The following is an 18,115-nucleotide window of genomic DNA, read 5'->3' as shown; positions in this document are numbered from 1 at the left end:
CTTGTTTCTAAGCTTTAGTTGTACTGCTGCTGTATTACCTCTGCTGAGTTGCTCTCCGGGCCGTCATCAAGCCTTTTGATTGAGAGGAGAATACTTATTTGGTGCTGTGTTCTCATGCCATGAATGGACATTGTTTTTCCCTATCTGCTTGCTTAGTTTGGATACTTACCAGGTTGGTGAACTTGTCGAGTGCGAACCCCACATGCATTGCAGGACTGCCGTTTGCAAACCATTTTGACCGTATATATAGACCCATCGGGTATGCTCGATGCAAGTACTCGGGTGCAACCAACACAGTACGTTTTGTGGCGGTTGATAAAAAAAAAAAAAGGTCGCTTGAAGCATCACAACTATGAGCCGTGGTGGTCATGTCCCGTCTTGTTTATTTTCCTATATACTCTTCGTTCTGTCATAAAGATAATATTCGACAATGAGGATTTACTGAATGCAGCCTCACTCATACGGATGGCAAGTAACTAAGCCAATATGCTTAAAATTCATACCAAAAGATGACCCGATAAAGTCAGTAGCGGAATTGCAGAAACCCAACAAATGGAGATAGTATTGCGCCGACACCCTGTCAAAACAAGCCATAGCAGGCGGTGTCCCAAACAACTCAACGCCTGAGAAAGCACATAACACTCTAAACGTCGCCGACTGTGGTACAGCTTACAGCTTCACGACCCTCACGGAAGCTCCTGATGCCCATGCCTGAACCACCATCCCCAATCCCCCAAAAAATCACCATGAATATGCGCCAGATTGTGCACCCAAAAACCCTCGGCCGATACCATGCCCTTTACCTGACCCCCTTTACCTCACCCGGGTTTAAATCATTTTCTGTTTTTACCTTGACCGAGTCTCGATGTGATCTCATAGAGTCCATCATGGCCTTGGCATGGAGGATGCCCAGATCGCCCCAAATGCACTCCATCACCCCAATAGCCCAATCCCAATATGTATCCAAAGAGCCCGGACCACAAGCAGCAGCCTGTAGGTGGAAAAGAACGATCGGAAGACCAGCTGAACCTGAGCCTGCTCCTCCCATATTCTCCACTGGTACCGCGAATTTGTCGGTAAGGAGGGGATGTCGCCAGTGTGTCGGCGTGCTGATGAGGGTATCTCGGGCCAGGAGCCGAACTACCTCGAGCCGGTTTTTGTATTCGGATGTTGTGACCAACGATGCACTAGATAACGGGTGACTCGTGATAAAGTCTGCAATGATCCGGTTGAGCAGGGTCCTCGCCCAGCGGTAGTGACCCCACATTCGGGCGACAAACATATCGAAATAGATGTGGTACTCGCCCTCAAAGACTGCGGTAGGGGGTAGACCGTCTGTTTTCTCAGTGCGGAATCTCCAAGTTGGCCCGAGTTTGCGGTCCCATTCCGCAAATGCTGCGTCAATGTCCAAAAGCTGCTTCAGCGTCGAGGTTGTATGCGACCGGCCATCGCTGAGAACATGTATCTGAATATGAGTCGATAGTTCGATAAAGCGGCAAATCAAGATGCCTAGGTCGGCAGCTGGGCGATCGGGGGGATCAAGAAGAGCATAACTGAACGTAATCCACTCAGAGAGCGGAGCTGGCAGAGGAGTAGCCGACATTTGCGCGGGGATGAACTGTGGAGGATTTATCAGCCGAGCGTTCGAGGAGTGTTGTGTAGATTTAACTCACAAGGCAATAGCACATCTGTAACATGGCTCGAATACCAAGGGAGGCTATTTCTGGTATGGGTAGCCACCTCCGTAGCAGAGCGACACCTCCCATCACATGAGCATGTACGTGGGCGATGTTCTGGTTTGCCCCCTTCACCAACTGCACAAGGCTGTTAGTAAATGACTTGATAGTAGAGAAAGCACTAGGAGAAAGTGAAAGAATATCAAGCTAACCATGGGGGAGGAAGATGAAGAAAAATCAGGGCTGAGGGCACACACCTCGAACATGGCAAGCATGACGACGGAGCGCATGGTAACCTCAAAGTCTGGCGTCACCGAAGTCTGGATGAGGCGGCCAGTCTGCTTCAGGGCCATTCCATATCTCTGGCGGGCCGTCGTCATCAAGTTTTGGTCACCCCTGAGATTTGATAAGCTGGCGAGACCGATGGCGGCCATGACATCCTGTACTGCGGGGTCCCATAACCATTCGGTAGAAGAAAGGTCGCCTGGAGTCTTGGGCTCGTCAGGGTGGCCGATGAGATAGCGGTTGATGTAGAACTGAACTCCCTGTTCTTCGAGGCTCGGGTCGACGGGAGTTGGAAGGCGTGGTGGTGGCACAATGGCGACTGGCTGTGCTACCGAGACTGAAAAGGAGGTATGGTGATATGAGTTCGGTGATGGAGGAGTCGGTGGTGAAGTTTGATGGCTAACGAGTGACGAAGGAGAAGTTGACCAATATGCGGTGGATGAAGCGCTGGAAGATATCGCTGATGAGGGAGCGGAGTATGGTGTAAGCGTGGTAGTAGTCGATGTGGAACACGACAGGGTCGGAACAGAAGAAGCGGCAGACGCAGAAGTTGAGGCGCTAGATGAAGCTGAAGAGCTTGACGAAGATTGTGAGGTCATTTCTGAACCAGATTCGCCAACGCCCCATTGCGCGTGCGCCTTTTGCATCACCTTGCTGCTCTCATCACGAAACATGAGAGATAGTTGGTCGCGGTAGCCCGGACACCTTTTGCCGACGCGAATGCATTGTGAGCATTCTGGTTTTACCTTGTCACACTGAATAATGAACACTGGTCAGCCAAGAAATTGGAAGATTATGAGAGAGAGCTGTCGCCGATGAGGCTGATAGATATCATGCCACGGCCTTTGGCGCGATTCAACCGTAACAACGTACCTTGATGCGTCGCGTGCGGCAGTTTTGGCAGCCCTGAGAGGCTTTCCCACAATACACCATGGTGACCCGGGGTTTTGCGGACAACGACGGCGCCCTGCCGAGAGGTGGACGCCGGCGATCGTCGGTAGAACCGGAGCGGTGAGGTCGGACACACGGAGGAAGCGGAACCGGCGGGGAAACAACAAGCGGAAGGACTAAGAACCCACGATTCCGAATGCAGACAAGACCCGTAGCGTCGGGAGCCCAAGAGCACCTCTTCAATCAGTCTCCACGGTGAGAAATCCCAGCTGTTGAACGAGTTGAAAGATGGCGTGTTCGGCTTTGTCCGCTGCGATTTTAGGAAGCGCGCGTGCTGTCAGGCTTGAAACAAGAGGGGCGGCGAATCGTATCGTGAGCCTGCTGAGAGGTCTTGCTGACTGAATGGCCGTCGAGGCAAAGGTCGAAGGATCCGACGCAGGCAGAGGATGAAATTCAGGAGGCCGAAGAACCATTAAAAGAGGCTGCGCCCATCACGAGGAGCCTACGCGATCGAGCGCGCGCAGTTGGAGACCTCGTCCTCGTTGCGACGAACGCCGCCTCAGCCCGCCAGCCACTCACCTTGGGCTCAGACCCAGTCGCTCACAGCGCCTGTGATTGACCCTGCAGCTCACTTCCTCCAGGTGATGATGGCTAACGTCGATGCACCCAACGTCCTGGCTAGCGGGATGTGTGTGATGGGTCCTCCTCCCGTTCCCGTTGCACTTGCTTGGCCTTCGACCTGCCCGCAGCCCGTTTGGCCGTTGTCGGTACACTCCCAGATTCGATCGCTCACGCTCTCCGTACAAGCCCGTAATGTTTCCGTCTTTGTTGCGGGGCCCCCGGAGCCCAGCGTGCAGGAGGCGTAAGGGGAGGTATGTGAAGAAGAGATGCGCGGGGTATGTGGCTATGTGTGGTTTATTATTCGGCACATGTGAGTGAGCCAGGCCTCGCCTAGGTCGCCTGTGATTGCGACGACGCCGAGTCAAGCAAGGGAGCGTCCAGGGCCTGGTCTCGTCCAGGTCCAGCTGCGAGCGAGTGCGGAGAAGCGAATGGGAGGGTGGGTGATGGTAATCAAGGCGAAGCAACCGAGAAGGTGCAGTCGCAGAGTTGCAGCAGAAGCCGGAAAAGCAAAGGCGCCTCTTAACATGTAGTTATAAATTCCAAACGTGGATGCAGGGTCAGGAATGCGCAAAAGGTGAAAGTCGCAGTCCAGACGGAGACGGAGTCGGAAGCCAGGAGGTGCTCGGACTGGCTGTGGATCCGGAAGGACACAGGTACCGCGTCCTCGGAGATGGAGTCCCGCACACCGGAGCAAGCTCTGATCTTTATTTGTTTATGTACGGACGGATACTGTATCTATTCTAGGCTCCGTCAGCACCAGTGTATCAAGGTGAAGTCGGTGTGAAGGCTGACGATCTCTAGCCTGTCACGTCTGATCATGACATCCATCGTGCACTAGCATTGACAATCAAAGATGCCAAACCACACGGATGTCAATACCGAGACCGCAAGAAGATCCGAGCCTGGAAAAATTCTGCCAAGCTGCTTAAAACTAGACCTTGCGGATACGAAGGGAGGAGCTCCTATTCGCACATGAAATACCTGAGGTGGTGAGGGGGGATCATGGTGGGCGGGACCTGGATGACAGGGACTGCCTGGCCACCAAGACTCGGGAGTGGACATTCTGAGCCATGGAGAATAGGAGGCGGCAGTGGGAGCAAGAGACTAGACGAAAAGCACAAGGCGTGAGAGATAGTGGTCAAAGACACTGGTTGAGGTGATATATCACAGCCCCAACAAGAGTTCAAGCCATGATTGTAACATGTTGGCAGAGGCTCAAGAATCAAGGCGGCGACCTCAAAAGTCAAGGCGAACGAAGTAACCCAACAGGGGTCAGGGCCTTTGATAGCATTCTTATTCCGTGGCCGAAGTCGGGATCTCCTCTTTAATTGTTGATACGGTGAGCGTCCAAGTGCTGACAAGATAAGTATGAGTTATATCCGAGAGATGATGTCCGATCTGCTCGCCCTACTCATTCTTTCTTTCACCACGAGTCGAGTACAGTACCAAACTTGCGGTCCAGATGCCCCAGCCCATATAACCTGAAACAGACCTCACAGGCCTCTAGTCGTCACCTGGCTTAGTATTGACCAACACATCAGATGGGGTCCGGTATCCAGCTTACACGTATGCTTTCTCTTGGCATCGTGTTCTAGTCCGCCCAAGCGCAGTCAACGATGGCGTTGATATGACTTCTAGAGCCTGAGTCGACATTAGCATCATGCCCTTCTCGCAGCCCACTACCCAAAAAGAACAACCTTCAAACGGGGAAGCTGATGTGCATTCCCGCCCTTCTCCTGGGGGCCAAGAGCCGGGACTCGGCCGAGCGAGCTCTGCAGGACTGCATGCTCGCCGCTAACACTGACCACGGTCGCTGATTCGCAATTGTACGAACGCGTTTGATTAACGACCTTGCGGAACGAGACAAGTTAACCATCTCTGGCTAGATGACGTCCGAGAGCCAATCTCTCTGACACTGTCGCACGTGGAAGCGGGACATTTCGCCCTGGAATCGATTCATCGGTGGGTTGAGCCAAGAAGCGTCTTGTGCAGGTCGAGGGTAGGTAAGAGGTGTACATCACGATATGCGCAAATCATGGTATTACACATTTCTCTTTTCTTTTGGCTTTATTGTAATACCTATTTGAATCCTTCTATTCCTTAGTGCTGCAAACCATAGTTTCCTTACAGGCTCCATATCTCGGTAACTATTGCACAGTAGTACATGTCAGTGTTGCTCAGCCCAAGCAGGTCCCTCGTCCATGACGTAGTTGATGTATCTCGGTCTACCCCAGATCTTTGTGCCCACCTTGGCAGGCCGGCTTTTGCTGACCTTGCAGCAGAACCAAACATTTCAGCCGCCCTCTCCAACACGGGCATGGCCTTGGTTTTCGATTCTCGGTGGAGGGCGGCGTAACGTCATACCCTTTTTATGGAACCGCACTTTACATCATCCATCCAACTCGGGGAACCTCCAGGACGTGACGGCTCAACGTGCCAGGACCCTGCTGCGTCTGCCGGCCGCGGCGTCATAATCCGTGCCGCCACATACGGGATGATGTTTGTGCTACCCAGCTCTGCCTTGAAGAGGCCCGAATAGCTGTTAAACCGGTATGTGCCGTGCACTGTAGTTACGTGGGTAGACAACACAGTTGTACAGTAGCTACACTACCCCTCGCACCAACATCCAAGCCATCAGGCCTGACGACGTCAGCGCTTGTTAAACGTCCCTTCCTCGATTGTCCTTGTCTGTAGATCATTCGAGCTGCATTTAAAGTTCAGATATTCCCGTGATCTTCTCTTCATTCCCATACCACATCAAATTCCTTTTTATTATACCCCAGTACGCACTCGATTTGAAACCAGGAAGCTCCCACCTTCATCACGCAAGATACCCCGCCAACTTACACAACAATCCGCCTGATACCCAAATTCCTTTCTAATTCACCATCAACTACACCATGGAGACCATCAGCAACGCCGCCGCTGCCGCCGCCAAGGCCGTTTGGGGAGAGAACCAGCCCCAGAAGGAGCCCGTCTCTGGAGTCCAGGGTGACACCGCCAAGGGTGAGCCCTACGACGCCGGCAACCTGGGTAAGTTGTCTACTCTTAACCCTCTTGAGGCCCCGACCCTTGAAAAGCCCCCTCGCTAACACCTATTTCAAGACACCCCTGCCCAGGAAAAGGCAGAGCAAAACTACAACGAGCGTACCCTCGGCCAGGAGGCTTCTGCTGCCCCCAAGACCGCCAGAGTTGAGACACCCTCCGGAGAGGCTGCTGCATTTGGCGCCCAGTCCAAGGATGCTCGGGATACCTCCGCTGGCCAGAACGACACCCGCAACCCAGAGCGCGTGGGTCTAGAGAAGGAGAAGAACACCGACCTCGAGGACGTCGACAACACTTCAGAGGGTAACACTGCTAAGCTGGGCGAGGGCCCCGGTCCCCGCCCTGTTGAGGTCGTCGCCAAGGAGTTGGGGGGCGACGCCGGCCGAGAAAGACCCCAGGAAGGCTCCTCCGAAGCGCCCCGTGAGATCGGCTCCGAGGGTGCTGCTGCTACCTCTTCGTCCAAGTCCGAGAACCAGCCCGACCCTGCCCGGGATGAAGTTGTCCATGCCACCGGCTTCGCTGCTGACGGCGGAGACTTTGACGCCACCAAGCCTGGTGCCGGACGAGAGGCTGAGCGTACGTTGACTTCTACCCATGCTTGCTTGATTACTGTCTAACTCTTTCCTAGGCCTCATGGAGGAGAAGGGTGTCCACCTTGGCGAGGAGCCCTCTTCCAGCTCACATTCGCATAAATCTCACGAGAAGCACTCTCACGATGACAAGCACAAGGACAAGCCCAGCCTCGGCGAGCGCATCAAGGCCAAGCTCCACAAGCACTAAACGAGGAGCGCAGGGTTGTGAGAGAAGCAGGAATGTTGTAATGACGAGAATGATATCCCACACGGCCTCTTTGTGTGTTGCCCTCAGGTTGTTCGCTGTTGAGAACCAGGGCCGTGTACATGTATTAGTTTTACCCATGTTTTAGTTTGAAACCACTCGTTCAAGGTGGTTGGTCATGTTCAATGAAACCTGAGGCACAGGCTGCCTCCTGATTAAAACACAAACACTCAAGATTACTGGAGTCATGTGCCATAACTCTGCAGGAAATATTGATCCCCTAACGCAGCTGCTGGAACGTCTCGCTTCGCCTCTCGTCACCTTCAGGTTATGCCCAACAGGGCTCGTCGTCCCACCCCATTGCAACCCCGAGACGGCACAGCGGGCCTGCACATTCGGGTCGGGGACTGGGGGCAGCATGGATCGAAGCTGGGGTATGGGGTTTCGAGCAAGGGCAATGTTGCATGTTTGTTTCTTCTCAGCCCGGCAGAAGAATCATTAATCCTCAGATAGGTAGTATCATCCGGCTCCATGCGCCATTTCGCCAACCTTTACCCACCCATCCACACTATCTTGTGTATGTCTTCGTAGTCGAGGCGTCCTCCTCTCTCCTAGATGCTTGCTTGCTTCCATCATATCGTATCATTCGACCTTCTCTTAGATCCGTTCAGGTATATTCAATCCTTGTGCGGCCAGCGTACATCGTCCCACTGTCACCATCGACCACCACTGAGTTTTCCCCTTCCTCCCGTCAATGTTGGGCTCGCCTCCAATGTTGGAGTTTCTCTTTTCCCCTAATGGGCTCATTTCCAGTTCTGTTAGTGGCTTCCGAGCGTCCTCAAGTTCATGTCTGAATATGTCGATAAGCCAGGTCATCCAGTAGAGACCACGACCAGAGTCGCCCCCGTCAGTCTCGTTGACACTCCCCACTCCCATGTCCCCACGCTCTAGAACCCCTGCTGCCAACATCTACCACACCAACTCCCGCGGGCCGTCTCCCGACCAAGTTTCGCTGCGTTGTGCCGCTTCGCGCTCTATCGGGATGTGGGCGACGCTGCTCACAGTGGTGTGCGCCGCGTGCTGTAGCCAATCTTGTCCATCGCTGGCTGTCAGGATCGCGGCTAGGATCACAATCACTCCCATCCCGGCTGGTTTCCGATCCATTTGCAGGGTATCGTAGCGGGGATAGATGCGGTTGCATCGACGTCTCGGAACAGTTGCAAGGGGGCACTGCTTATAGGAAGCCAGACTCGGCAAGAACCCTGCAAATCAACAACAAGTCAAGTAAGCATTTGTCTCTCTTCATCTTTACCGGGGTCTCCAGGTAACTACTCCTGAAGAGACCTCCGTCGCGGAGCCAGCCAGAATGGCTTATCAGAAAAAAGAAGAAACCCCATACGACGCGGGAGTATTCCGCAGTTCGACATACCTCACAATCTTCTCATCCTCTCGCTCACGAGGCTCGACCTGCAGACTCTTGTCATACATCTCGTGCACATCACCAGCTGCCTGCATGTTGTTCAAGATGTAGTCTTGCAGCTCAGGCACCGGCTGCAGTGAGTATCCCACGTTCTGGTACTGCTGAATGTCTCGGATGACCTCAGCAGTCTTAGCGCGTTTGGCAAAGTTGATGAGGTTAGTCTTCTTGATGATGGACGGAATACCATCCTCGATAAAGGTCAGGTCGGTTAGATAGACACCTTTGTTGGTTGTGAGCATTGTGATCTATCATCTGCATCCATAGCAAGGGGGGGATCCATACCGAAGAAAGGGATACAGGGGGGGTTGGCCGCATGGAGCGCTTCTCGGTACTCGCCGAAGTTCTTGGTGCTTGCCATGACTCTCCGCATTGACTCCAAGGTGGTGTGCGTTCGCTGGGGCACTTGATCCCATGTACGCTTGAGACGAGCAATGGGTGCGGTACCCAGGGCCGAGATAATGGAGGTTAGTGTGGAGAAGTTGTTGAGCGCACGGCAACGCTGCCTGTGTGTTAGCTTTGTTCCAAGGGGCTCGCTTGCATTCTGCACCACTTACATCGGCAACAGACACGAAGTGCTTGATAACAACCACTCGCTTCTTGACGTCCATCTGTGCTAGGATCATCTCGGCAACCCAGTTGGTCATCTGGTTCGAGTGAAGGATGAGGGCTTTGACATTGGGTGCCAAATCAGGTTCGCCTTCGCCGATCTTCTTTTGCCAGGTCTTGTTCAAGCACTCAGTGGCCTTGATCTTGCCGTAGAGTCGTGATTCGACTATTGTAAGCTGTCGGGCGAATTCCACCACATCGATATCCAGGAACTTGAGCTTCTTCATGTTCTTTGGCATGATTGGAGTGGGGGTGTTTTGGTTCACCGTCTGGATCATCCTCCGAGCTCCAGCCTCCTTGCCGCTCAATCTCTGGTCCAAGACTGCCATCAGCGGGGCCGATCCAGGGGTCTCGGTTGATTTGACTGTGTCCTTTGCAAAGGTGTAAACGTCCCGGATAAGCTGTTTAGACTCCTCGTTGTATTCTTCCATCCAGAAGTTGTCGAACCAACTCTTGAGGATATTGACCACTCTGAAACGGATGAGTTTCTGCTTTCGGTCTCTCCACATCTCGTAGTCCGCTTGTGTCAGGCCTTCGGGTGGTTGGATTCCAAATCGTTTTACGAGGAGCTCGAAAAGCTCTCGAGCAGAGGTGAAAGAGCGGTAGGTGAGGAGGAAGGTGTTGTTAAAGTTTGAGTCAAGCTTGTCATGACGGGTGAGTTGCTCAACAAGGGCAAGCAGAGAGCCTCCCTTGACAGTAGGCGGCGAGGTCTTTGCATCCCAAGATACTTCATGCTCGAAGTCGAGGAGCAAGAACTCCGGTGTATCCTCCGTCACTGGAACTTGGGGTGAAGGATCTTCGCCAAAGATCTTCTTGACCTTTGAGTAGTCGCCCTTGCGGAAGTTGCCTGGCGCAGGATCTCCTTCGGTGAAGGACTGCGATGAAACTAGTGCTGGTCTCACTGGAGCAGTCCTTGACTCTGTTCGTTGGTGTGGGCGGTCGTATGGCATCGTCTCACCTCTTTGTAGAGGTGCCCGGGTGAAAGGTTCCTCATGAGGCCGTTGGTCCATTTGATGCTGTTGCATATTAATCTGAACTTGTTCAGATAGAAGTTGTAGAGAGAATCCGATATGTGAAGAGTTGGTCTCCAGCGCTCTCGCGCATTGGCGAACATATTCCAGGCGGTTCTCCATCGCTTCACCTCGAACCTCAGTCCATTCATCGGCCAGGGGACCGGCAACGGCCTGGCATCCCAAAATAAGGTCAGAAATGTTGTCGTAGAGGCTCTGCTTATGGGTGCCAAAATCAGATAGTTGAGGTGTCTGGAAGCTGTTCCCCAAGGATGACAGATCGATGGACTCAATCATGGCAACCCATTGCCTAAAAGTCTCTAGGACTCTGCCACCTGCGAAACAGACGTTGTTCCCAATCACTTCGTGTCTGTAGGGGGTGATGATCTTTTCAGGCACAACGAGGCTCTTGTCGAGTTCGCGGATGCTGGATACCAGAATGCGCTTCTGTTCATCGAGTCGTTCTAGCAGCTTGTTGTCCAGTATAGCTGTTGGCTCTACAACGCCCTCGTCGTCTTCGAGGAAGTTGGCGGTTATCTCATCTCGAGGGCCCAGCCCGTTGTTTTGCCAGCTGCCACCAGTTGTACTGCCAATGACAAAACCAGGGAAGAGACGGGGAATCTCCTCGCCGCGTTGTTGACGAGCGACTTCCACGTAACTGAACACACCCAGAAGGACACCGTCAGCTTCCTGTAGACATTTCTGGATGGACTCGGCATTGGGCCAGTCGGCGGCAGCAATATGGGAAGAGATAACGAGCTTCGAGAACTTGGACATCATGTCCCGGAAGTGAGGGTAGAGGGCCTTATTTGTTGAGATGATGGATGGCTGGCCGGAGTGATTGTCGGTGGTTCCAGAGCCAGCGGCTAGGAGTAGTCGTAGGTGATCGGAGATATCCTCGGCTCGTGCTACATATTCTGAGCGATTATTGTTGGTGATGGCCTCGCGATACCGGTCGATGGCACGCCTCATGTTGGAAACAAGAAGAGTCCAGCTGAGCGAAGGTGTAGATCCGTCATCGAAGAATGAGCGAGGAACGGTGGCTGTTGTCGGAAGATTATAGGTAGTGCTAGTGAACGAGGTAGCTGAAGCTATGTTTGGAACCTGGCCGGCGGTAAGATGGTTCGGCGTGCCATTTCTTGGGCGGCCAATAGGTGATGCGCCATTGATAGAGTCCATAGATGTTGAAGGCGACAGAGCACCGAAGGAGGCACGATTCCGGTGCTGCAAGATAAGTGTTAGCGGCTACATCAACTACGGGCGAGGAATATATGTCTTGTTTAAGCACCTTTGAGCGTCGTACAAGTCTTGAGGAGTCGCCTTCGGCTTCAGACGCTGAAGTCAGCGACTCGTCGTCTTCGTCCTGAGTTAAACCGCGCGCCATCATCTCAGGGGGCGGCCTCGTCTTATCAGGGATGTTAACATTCATTCGGTCTCGCGGGCCGGTCTCGTTTGCGGAAACAGGGGACTCGAGGGGCAGTTCCATGCTGCGATCACCCGTCATCATGTTGTAGTAGAATAGACGGCCATCGGGTGTGGCCTGCGGAATCCAGAAGTCGGCTCTCGAGCTGTCGCCTCCATCAGTGCCCTCGAGCGGAAGGCCTACGGGCATATCCTGTTCAGAGTCGTCGTCTTGTTCGTAGTTGTCGTCGTAAATTTCAGCGTCCTCGGCGTCATCCTCAACGTTCTCGAGAGCGCCATTATGGGCGGCGTCGGGCAGGTCGTCTGGGCTCGTGATAATCTGACAGTAGTTGCTAGGAAACCAGCCTCGAACGCCGTTGATGACACCATCCCACCAGCCGCTCTCGAGCTGGGTGATGACCTGGATGACATCGCCTTCGTGGAAACTGAGACTGGTGCGGTCGTCGGCCTCGTAGTCGTAAAGGGCGCGAACGTACATGGTCCCCATGGGGGCGGTACCGACGATGCCGTTCATGACGCCCCAGGCGGGATCAGCCCGAGTCGAGGAAGAGTGTTGATCGGAGGCTTGAACGGAGGCAGGCGTGATGCGCGCGGACGCGGACGGAGAGTCGCCGGAGGGGTCGTGGATAGTGCGCGAAGAGTGGATACTTGGCGGCACGGCGGCGGTCTGTATCTTGAGCATGTCGGGTTGCGGCGGCCAAGCTCACCTCAGGACATGGTCAAAAGCGGCAGGCCTATCGCTGATCCAAGGATGCCGAGTTTGACGATAGCAATTCGTAGCACGGCAAAGATGGCGCAGCAGCAGAAGCATACCACGAGGCTCGTCTCGTCAGGAGTCGCAGGAGACGCGGGAAGTCGCAGGCTCGCTTGGAAGGCACAGAGAGGAGGACGAGAATCCAGGGGGGGTTAGAGGGGCGACCACACCGGGATCAGGCCTGGATGCGTGTGGTGGGCGAGGGGCTGAGAGGAGGAGGGCGGCGGCGGGCGGTTGGCTGAGACCAGACCAGAATGGACTGAGCAGGTCGGCCGTAGTCGTCAAGGCGCTGCTGCAAAAAGACGGTATAGAAGAGGCAGAGAAAGGCCAGTCAAGGCTACCGCGAGCAGACGACGATTTGCTGGAGGGCCTACTGGAGAGGCATTGACTTGGCCTCTGGAGATCCGAAGCGGACAGCTCTGGGGTTGCTCGGGCCGTCGTGCGTCGTCTCGGAAATCCAGGAAAGGGGAGTTGGAGCTTGTTGTTGCGAGTGTTGAAGTTGATGTGGGAGCAACGGACCCGATCAGAAACTAAGGAGGGGTTCTATTCCGCAGCATCTATGGACACCCATCCATACCCAGCAGCGCGGATGGACACTAACAGCCCAGCTCAGGTTCAGCGACAGGACAGGTCGGGACAGAGGCATTTAGCACTCCACTCTATGAATTTCTCCACTGGAAAATTACCACCTCATGCCCCGATGAAACCTTTCCTGTCCCTGGATGGACTCTTTTCGGTAACCGGTCGAGTTTCCAAATTTACTACGTACAAAAGTATGAGTGAGGGATCAGCAGCTTGGAGTTTGTGGTGACGCTTCACCGCGCTGGCGGTTAGATCATCCAGAATGACGGGCTCCCCAGATGCTGGAAAGCTAATCGTCGTCAGTCAGCCCAAAGCGTACATCAATCAATACTTCAAGACTCCGACTGCTCTAGGACCGACCAGGTGTCAGTGCTCGTCTCTTCTTGTTATCGAGATTAGACCTTCTGTTTCTGAACCACGGTCCCGACGTTGAGGTCGCTTCGCTACCAGGATAACGGAAAATTAGAGGGGACAGCGGAGTTACAACCAGAGGTGGTATCAGAGAGTTACAAACTCCTTGAGCGAGGTATGGTATGCACCTCAAGGTCATTGCTTGCGCTCGGAACCTCAAACACACAGACCACGGGCGGCCATGATTAAGGAGGCGGGGGGGGCAGAGGACCGCTGATCGCTCGCCATTCTTCTCTTCTTCTTGCGCTGCTCAGGTCTTTATAATTCGTAGAGCGAGCGACCTGCAGACTGCAAGTGATAATGCACCAACAAGTCCATTGTCCAGCCAGCGGTCTCAAGTGACGTGCTGTTGCTTGTCGTGCCCATCGTTCATCGCGATGATGTGCGATTCCCGCAGCCCCTCCACCACCACGCCCGTGTCCCCTTCCACGTCCATGCTCTCCTGATTCCTTGCTCGATCCGGACGGACCCTGTGATGAGTCAGCAACTCAATAGATCCATGACCGGGAATCTTCCGCGGACGGTGCAATTTGCGCCGTAATGCCATGGCGACTCAGTCGCTAACGAGCACCTAACGGGAGGACGTTACTGTCAGCCTTGTCTCTGCTAATCTCCTGATAGGCGCTCCGTGTCGAGACCGGTGGCCCCTTGTCCTTCCAATCTCGCACTCATCTCCCCGTTTTCTGGACGGGCTGGTTGCCTGAGGTTGTGGTCTCGTCACCCACTTCCCCCACTCTATCGGAGGGCCAACCAGCCTGACCTCCCAGTGTAGACACTGTGCCGGCTGTTTTCCCTTTCCTCTCATACCCGGTGTGGCTCCCCTGATCCATTGTGCGTCGAATTCGTCCAGGACGCGCAGTTCAATCAAGACTGTTGAGGCCACGGTATACTTACAGCCCAGTTGCGCGCATAAGCTTTGAATCCCAGGGTTGCATCCCGTTGACCGCCTTACGCTTGGCCAGAAGTCGGTATTACGAGAAGGCTGGAGAGAAAACAGGAGCAACTCAAAAAAGACAGAAATCAAAAGAGCAGGAGAAAAAGGACGCCAGTGAATGCACTCCACCATCCATCGTCTTGACACCACGTGGAGCACGCCCCAAACCATGGCTCCCTACTCCGGGAGAGTGCCGCGGACCCGCCCGCTATAGCATCAAGATGGGCTAGCCCCGTTGGCGTGGATCATCTAAAAGTCAACCAGCGAGGCGAGCTCGTAACCTTGGTTCTACAAACGCAAGGGTCGGAGAGGAATTTGCCCTGGAGCGTCGCTTCAAACTCCTCCAAACCTTCACACACTCATGATACCGTTGGAAGAAGCGCAACATGCATCGTCCCGACCCGGCCCGTTCTTCTGGAGCTAATTCCGATTACCAGTTGCGGACAGATAAACGTCTCACCTGTTGATGCGCGTCTTTGTCGTCAATTATGCAGGCAGAATCATGTGGTTTTCATGCTCCCCCACAAGCTCGGCCCTCGGGTGTCATCTCACTGCAGATGGATAGAAGCCCCTCATTGCCCTCCCTCCTCCCTCCTCGAGACGACGACATCCCCCTCCATTTCTCGCCGGGTGGATTTCGCTGTTGGATCCTTTCGGGCGCCAGTGCCGTCCGACCGTTGCGGGGTACGGCAGCATCAGAAGGACAAATAGGTTGCAGATCCGAGGGGGCCGGACGCCTTGGAGGGGCTCCAGTAGCGCATCTCCCAGGTTTCCATTCTTCCACAGCGAGATGAACCCTTCTAGCTCGCAATCCGTCGCCCTGGAGCTGACGACTGAGATGGACGTTCGGTTGTGTTCCTCGACCAGCGTTACCAACGCTGCCATCCCTCTGGCTCTCTTGCGCTGTGGCTTGCCCCCTGGCGTTGTGGATACGAGAATGGATCACTCAAGACGCAGCTCTCAGCAAATACGGCAGAAACGGAGCTCATCTCTCACCGTATCTCAGCTTGTCGGTCAGAAGTGAGGCCGAACGGAGGAGTGCCATTGTCCTGGAATGGACCCGTCAATGATCGCTTCTGCTCCTGTCGATCCCGCGGGCTAGATTTATCGTTCATGCCATGGCAGCTTCAATGACGGAGTCATACATATGTATTTCCCCGTTGTGGGACCCGTTTGCACATCTCCAGTGCTTGCCACACTGCCCAGGCTCTGGCCGCTTGTGCAATCTTGGATTCATCCCTCGCTCCCCTTGGGCAGGTATCATTTCCATCAAGGACCCCTATCTTGTGGGAAACGGAACGGCCGATAATGGGCGATTGGTGTCTCCCTGGCTTGCAAAGAATGCCCACCCAAGGGGGAATGATCTGTACTTGGCCTACTCTGGCCCGCGGGACATGGCACATCCGTGTCTGTTTTCGTTGCTTTGGTTGGATGAAGCGATGTTCCAGAACCGTGGGCATGGATGCCACGGACTGATAGATCGAACCTTGGTGGCTACGGCACATGAAAAAGCTGAAAGTCCAAGTGTTCCATCCACAGTGATATACCCATAGGCTGGTGATATAAAAAGGTCGATGAAATTACCCCCGATGCTGGAGATTAAAGTGACCCAAAGTCGGTCTAAGCGGCGAGCCGTGTCGATGTGGAACCTGGCACTATGCGCGCTCCATCAATAGACGCAAGTGATAGGCTACAAGCCACGAACGCGTACAGTGCATATTGTGCCGGCAGACAGGGGGATCCAACGCGAGGCCGGCCGGACAGTCTCACCAGTCTCCCCGTGTAGCCCGTCTCCACCAGGATAGACGTGCTTGACCGGGGAGATTCGCATCAAGTGGGCCGCGGGATGCAAGGCGCGCTCACGACTGGTCATGATCCAAGGCCTTGCGCCGGTGCTCTGGGAACGGGATCTCTTGACAGGCGGCCGTGTCATGACGCTACACCTGAATTGCTCTGGTGGTGGACGAGGGAGGAAAGCAGTGCTGGGAGGTCGAGGCCGCACAGCAGGGTAGGGTGCGAGGTTGCAAGGCCAGAGCAAGAAAAGAAGCTCCCCTCACCAGACAGGCCCGGTGATGTATTGCTGGAGCTTTCTGGAGCTTCCCCGCCTGATCGCAACAAGCCTGACCTCGAAGATTTGACGATTTTCCGATCACGTTCCCAAGATCTGGCTGCTTCTGGATTCTGGGCCGATGCGCGGCGGCAGGATACCGGTTCTCGTCTCGCTTCTTGCTGTGTCATCGTGGTGGCCAACGATTATGTGCGGTGTCTCGTGCCTCGTTCCTTGCACTCTGGTCCTCCACGCTGCTTGGTTTGGCTCCCACCCCTGCCTCATCGCTGACTGCTCGCTGGTTGTTTCGTGGCCTCGCGCACCCCCCGGTCTCCTGGTTGCCCTTGCTGTGAGCCCCGGCTTCTCTCGTCCCCGTGGACTCTCTGGACCGTGGATTTGTGGGCCGTGGGCCTCGGACCGCCAGCCTTTAAGGCGGACTCGACGGATCACGGTGGAGAGCCGTTCCCTGTCCGCCCGGCAAGGTGTCTCGACACCGACATTGACTCCGACTTTTGCTGGCCGTCACCGACTCAAAGACTCGCAGAGAGTCGACATTTTGCCCTTGACCGACGATTGTGCGAATGGGACGGCGCCTGCAACTTTGCGTTAGGGCCTGCAATAACAAGCAAAACCGCTTCCCCGTCCGGACCCTCATCGGCGGGCATGGTCTCCATCGGTCCACTGAAGGAGGAAAGAAATCGCAAAGAAAGCAAAAAAGGCGGAGTCAGGGTTTGTACCGGGCGCAGGAACTCTCAAGCAGGAGCAGAGTGCTGACTGCAAGTATCTGCTGCCTCTCTCGATGCCCAAGAGTACCTCTGGAGGGGAGGGAGTATGTACTTGTGTCTCGTACCTCGAATTGTCGTACCTCGCGTGCCGGCCGTCGTGTCTCGGCCAACGCCAGTGCTGCTTTTAATTGACGGGGCCTGTTGGCCGCTCTCAGGCCAGGTTCTCCTGACAGAATTTTCACCCTCGTCACTCGTCCGCCTCGCCCACAAGCTGAGACGCTGCTCGCTACGTCCGTAAAGGGCTTAGAGGCTGAGGGCTTGAGAGACCGGCAATGGTGCCCCTCGTCGCCCCTCCACTGAAATGGCCCCGCTGCTGTACCAGTGGATCCATCTGGTCGCAGTCCAACGCAGCGCACTCGTTTGCTGCGTTCCGCCCCAGAGGGCAAAGGGCCCGGTCTTACAGGGGGTAGGGAGGGGCCAGCCGGCCTGGCACTGCTGATTGCGCGCTGAAGGGTGCTGCTGCATAGCGCTGCATTTGTGCTGTGCTCACTAGCCCAGGCGGCATGCCATCCATCTGGACAACCATCCTTGGATGGTGTCTGGCGGGGTGCTCGGTGTTGCTTTGTGCTGTCCAGTCCAGTTGTGCGCTCGCTGTGCTGGCACGAGTGCCCAGCCTCAGCAAGTGACTCTCTCAGCCACCCCTCCTCTCCCTCCCTCCCTGGGTCGCTCCTTCCTCCCTCGCGGTTTCCTCTTCTTGGTTTTCCAAGTTCCCCTCCTCCCCTCCCCACCCAGAAAATAAGTGCCCCCCAACTCCCGGGTCACTCTCCCCTCCGGATTTCTCCCCCTCTC

The 18,115-nt window shown here is 54.8% G+C and overlaps 3 protein-coding genes across 3 annotated transcripts; 1 reads left to right on the top strand and 2 right to left on the bottom strand.

Moving 5' to 3' along the window:
• Positions 1-537: 537 nt before the first annotated feature.
• NECHADRAFT_62954 (uncharacterized protein) lies at positions 538-2,894 on the bottom strand (the record flags this gene model as incomplete). The annotated part of the gene is made up of 4 exons (XM_003048782.1): positions 538-1,618; positions 1,889-2,298; positions 2,473-2,716; positions 2,835-2,894. The coding sequence occupies 4 exons, from the start codon at positions 2,892-2,894 to the stop codon at positions 800-802; spliced, it is 1,533 nt and encodes a 510-aa protein (XP_003048828.1). The 3' UTR covers positions 538-799.
• A 3,479-nt stretch (positions 2,895-6,373) lies between these two features.
• Positions 6,374-7,298, top strand: NECHADRAFT_83909 (uncharacterized protein; the record flags this gene model as incomplete). Its single annotated transcript, XM_003048972.1, has 3 exons — positions 6,374-6,506; positions 6,579-7,094; positions 7,147-7,298. The coding sequence occupies 3 exons, from the start codon at positions 6,374-6,376 to the stop codon at positions 7,296-7,298; spliced, it is 801 nt and encodes a 266-aa protein (XP_003049018.1).
• A 1,231-nt stretch (positions 7,299-8,529) lies between these two features.
• On the bottom strand, positions 8,530-12,495 carry NECHADRAFT_83908 (uncharacterized protein; the record flags this gene model as incomplete). The annotated part of the gene is made up of 5 exons (XM_003048781.1): positions 8,530-8,557; positions 8,725-8,995; positions 9,058-9,274; positions 9,330-11,615; positions 11,695-12,495. 5 exons carry the CDS (start codon positions 12,493-12,495, stop codon positions 8,530-8,532), a joined length of 3,603 nt encoding a protein of 1,200 aa, XP_003048827.1.
• Between the last annotated feature and the right edge of the window lie 5,620 nt (positions 12,496-18,115).

Source organism: Fusarium vanettenii (genome assembly GCF_000151355.1).
Source record: "Fusarium vanettenii 77-13-4 chromosome 8 genomic scaffold NECHAsca_10_chr8_2_0, whole genome shotgun sequence".
NCBI lineage: Eukaryota > Fungi > Ascomycota > Sordariomycetes > Hypocreales > Nectriaceae > Fusarium > Fusarium vanettenii.
Note: the sequence above shows the minus strand (reverse complement) of the source record. Positions and strands in the feature narration are given on the sequence as shown.